We start from the raw sequence: 4346 nt of genomic DNA, 5'->3' as shown, positions 1-4346 counted from the left end.
TTAGTAATGAGCCCCACATTTATTAAAAAAAAAAACTTTGCATGCAAATCGAAGAGTCACAACACGAGAATTGAATTCTCATGCAAGATGAGAAAATGTATTCCCCAACTATAATACTCTAAATTAAGCATCAAAATATTTGCATAACTGGTCCATTCCCATATATGCAGAGTTAGGTTAGAAATGAAACCACCAAAGCCCCCATTCCCTTTGGTAATTGCGCTGAACACTCAATCATCAACAGCTTACACCTACAAGGTCCTAGCAGTAAAATTGGCATGCTATTTATTACACAAATGCAAGTATGGCAACATAATTAACCGGCAGCATTATCATATACTTCTCCTTGGCCATGTGCTTTCTGGTCAATCCTTGTACAGATTACATATCAAAACATGCATATTAGAAAATTTTCCCCACAGACCAATACTTGAATGAACTATTTAATGGCTCAATGTAAGGATAACACACCATTTAACCATTAGAGTTAGTGGAGAATGCAGTGGAGAACACTAATTACGGATGCACTGGAACAATAGCTCCAGACGATAAAAGAAGCATGCAGCATAATACTTCGCATGTTTTCAACTCACTATGATGTTAAACTCATACAAAACTACCACAAATCTAATCCACAATCCAATCTGACGAGGTTCAATAGTCACCCAAACAAATCATCATCATCTCCATCAAAACTGCTTGGATTACTGTCTGATTTTCCAATTAATGCATTCCCTTCCCCATCCTCCTTAGCCAAAGGAGCTCGTTCCCCAGTACTGACAGGTGAATAGGCCCAGGAAGATCCAACATTTACAGATAATGATTCTCCATAAAGGTCATCATAAATCCCAGTTTTAATTGGGGTTTTGATCTTTTTTAAGACTTCTTGTAGTTTATCAGTCACACCTTGTTGGGATGAATCTGTCTCCTTAAGAGAGGAGGACTGCTCTTTTCCCTTTGGTATTACAGTAATCTGTACAAGAGATTCATATTTACCGACAAGACTTCCTTCTTTAACACCAACTGGACCAGGTTCTGTTTCTACATCTGCACCATCTGAAACTCCAACAACCTCAACTAGCTCTCCACCAACTTGATCCCTGAAGGAAACTCTTGTCCTCTTAATTCTCTTAGCAGCTCTTTCTGATTGGCAATCCTTATTTTTGCCACTTGATGAACCACCAGACTCACTAGATTTGGGCACTAGATCAGACTTGTTGATGCCATAACGATTCAGAAGCGTATTATAAGCAACAACAGCTTCTTCATCAGATGGGTCAGGAGGTGGAGGGAAATTAATCTCAGTGAGTGGTGGAGGACGAGGGAAAAGAGCCGCATCATTCTTTCTTAATATGTATATTCTTGTTGATGCAGCAAACCGCAAAGATTGTCCCACTTCAAGCTCAACTGGTGAATCCTTAGTCAATCGCTCATTTGCAACAAATGTACCATGAGCAGATCCCAAATCAATTACATATATGCTGTAATAAAAAACAATTTCATTAATGCCAATAAAGTCATAATTTGCAATGGATTTTAAAGTTCCACAGGACTTAATTACATCCAAAAAGAGAATCACTAAACATATCTATCTGTGCACTGCCAGACATGGTGTGTGTCTGCCGTTCAATCAAGGAAGATATTGGGTTATTTTCCCTTCAAAGTCCCCTTGTGGCTCACTAAATCATCAATTCCTAAATTATCTAAAAAGCACTGAAGAGGCTCCTGAGTTATCTGTAATTCATTTTTACAAATGGCTGATTAACAGAAATTAACATGTTTGAATACGTAAGTTTTGAGACAAATTATTTCATAATTCAGTAAGAAAACGACAGTGATATTCATATAGAGAAGTAGCGAATCCTCATTCTATTAATATTAAAGATAAGAGAGAAATGTTCTAACCTCCCATTCTTGTGAGGGATGACTACAGCATGTTGTCGAGAGACAGATTGATGATCAAGCACAAAATCACAAGTCTGGATTTGCCTTCCAAAGATATGCCTCCGTCTGTCCAGATTAATCCGATCTAGCACCAGGCCATCCTTCAAAACTTCCAGATAAAAAACACCCGGCCGCGGCTCGATCGCCCAATCCGGCGGCTGCCATGTTGATTGCCCTCCTCCCACCTGAGTTTGCTGATTCTGCCCCAACAATGGGGCAGCCTCCACTCCTACATCTTTCTGAGAAGCATGTTGTTGCTGATGTTGGGATTGGTGGACAGAAGTTTGAGACTGTGGTGGCACTTTACTAGAGGTTTGGGCACCATTTCTTGAAGATGAATTGACAGAAACAGAGAATGGTTCCAAAGTTTGAGCTTTCTTAAACCTATCAAGACCTGATGCTCTTCCATACATTCTCTTTAAATGAACTTAGCAGATGAGCTCCCTTAGTATGAGCTCACATACAAGTTGCATCCCAATGCCACCATGACATCAAAAGGAACAACAAAACAAGCAACGTTTAAATCATACCTTTGAGTATATGCCACAAAGCTCTCTCTGCACAGACCCTAAAAAGATGTGGGAAAGAAAACAATATTAAAAAAAAAACATACCATGTAAATAAGGAGACCAGGATACCACAGCATATAAATATTTTCAAAAGTAAATAAACGGCACATGATGATTAGAACACAAATGGGTAACCACAGATAAAAACACATGATTCGTTCTACCCTAGAATAAGAATATAGTATTAATCTGCTATCAAAATCTAACCCGGGTTACAATCATAATCGTAGCAATTCATAAGCAAATTGAAGTCTGATTTCCAAGTTATAATCGAAATCAAGAAAAAGAGACGAATTTTCTTTGTTTCATGGATTGATTACTGAAATGGAGAGTTATAGAATCGCACCGATTAGGGTTTTAGAACGCTGCGTCTCTGAGAAGTGGAGAGAGAGAGAGTGAAGAAGATGCTCAGTTTAATTTTCTCCGTTAATATAATATTTTACATGTTTATATTTGTGTTATTACTATTATCTCCTCAGTTTAGATGCAATACCAATCTTATACAGGAACAGTGATCAAAATATCACTATTCATCAACTTTTTTATTTAAATACCATGCGAACAGTCTTATTTCTCAATCTGACACGGAGGTAAGTTCGCTATCCGGTGTAGCGAACTCGGTTTGCTGACGTGTCACGTTTCTAGTGGACACCAAGTTCGCTACCCAATGTAGCGAATTTCATACTTTTTTTTTTAACTTGGTACTTGTTATCCACTATAAATGTGACACGTCAGCAAACCGAGTTCGCTACACCGGATAGCGAACTTGTCTCCGTGGCTGATTGGGAAATAATACTGTTCACGTGACATTTAGGTAAAAAAGTTGGTGAAGAGTGATATTTTGGACCGTCTTCCTCTTATCCATGAGATTTCTATTTTCGGAACAGTGACCAAAATGCCACTGTTCACCAACTTTTTTACCTAAATGCCACGCGAACAGTATAATTTTTCAATTTGCCACGAGGTCAAGTTTGCTACCCGGTGTAGCGAACTCGGTTTGCTGACGTGTCACATTTCTAGTGGACACCAAGTTCGCTACCCAATGTAGCGAACTTCAAACTTTTTTTTTTAACTTCGTACTTTTTATCCACTAAAAATGTGACATATCAGCAAATCAAGTTCGTTACATCGGGTAGCAAACTTGCCCCCGGGACAAATTGGAAAATAACATTGTTCGCGTGACATTTAGATAAAAAAATTGGTAAAAAGTGACATTTTAATCGGTGTTCTTCTATTTTCCACCTTAGTTCCCTTTGGCAAGCCGCATTCACAGTTCACACACGACACAAGTCAACGATTAATCATTAATTTTTATAATTTTACTTAAAAATATAAGAATTTATTAATTTTAGTCAAAATCGTAACAACGTTGTTATTTATTTTTTTAAATAGTTTTCATTGATAATTGATTTCGGATTAAATGGAACCCAAATTTCTAGATTCAACACTAATTAATGGGTTTGATGTTTCTCTAAGAAATAAATTTATCTCCTATAAATATAAAAAATATGTGGAATCATATAAAGAGAAAAAAAAAAAATGAGTCTCAATGTCTCATACACTTTTAAACATGTGTTGGAGATGATTTTTTTTTTTATAATAAAAATAATTTTATCTCATATAATATAATAGACATTAAAACCAAAATTTATTTATGAAGCTATTTTGTAGATACAACTTATTATATATAATAATAAAACTTATTTACAAAATAATAATAATAATAAAACTCAGAATTTGTGCATCATATATATCAACACTTTTTTTAAACATATATTTACATGTAACCAAAATGCATAGCTTTACAGGCAAAAAAAAATTATTTTATTGTTT

General features: G+C 36.1%; 1 protein-coding gene across 1 annotated transcript; it reads right to left on the bottom strand.

Moving 5' to 3' along the window:
- Positions 1-286: 286 nt before the first annotated feature.
- Positions 287-2950, bottom strand: LOC133290292 (protein phosphatase 1 regulatory inhibitor subunit PPP1R8 homolog). The gene is made up of 3 exons (XM_061488367.1): positions 2860-2950; positions 1906-2512; positions 287-1481 (listed from the first exon to the last, which is right to left on the bottom strand). Exons 2-3 carry the CDS (start codon positions 2355-2357, stop codon positions 662-664), a joined length of 1272 nt encoding a protein of 423 aa, XP_061344351.1. The 5' UTR covers positions 2358-2512; positions 2860-2950; the 3' UTR covers positions 287-661.
- Positions 2951-4346: the final 1396 nt, after the last annotated feature.

The sequence above is a fragment of the Gastrolobium bilobum genome, unplaced genomic scaffold (assembly GCF_033153095.1).
Source record: "Gastrolobium bilobum isolate Gb01-03AN ecotype WA unplaced genomic scaffold, APGP_CSIRO_Gbil_v1 utg1595, whole genome shotgun sequence".
Lineage (NCBI taxonomy): Eukaryota > Viridiplantae > Streptophyta > Magnoliopsida > Fabales > Fabaceae > Gastrolobium > Gastrolobium bilobum.
Note: the sequence above shows the minus strand (reverse complement) of the source record. Positions and strands in the feature narration are given on the sequence as shown.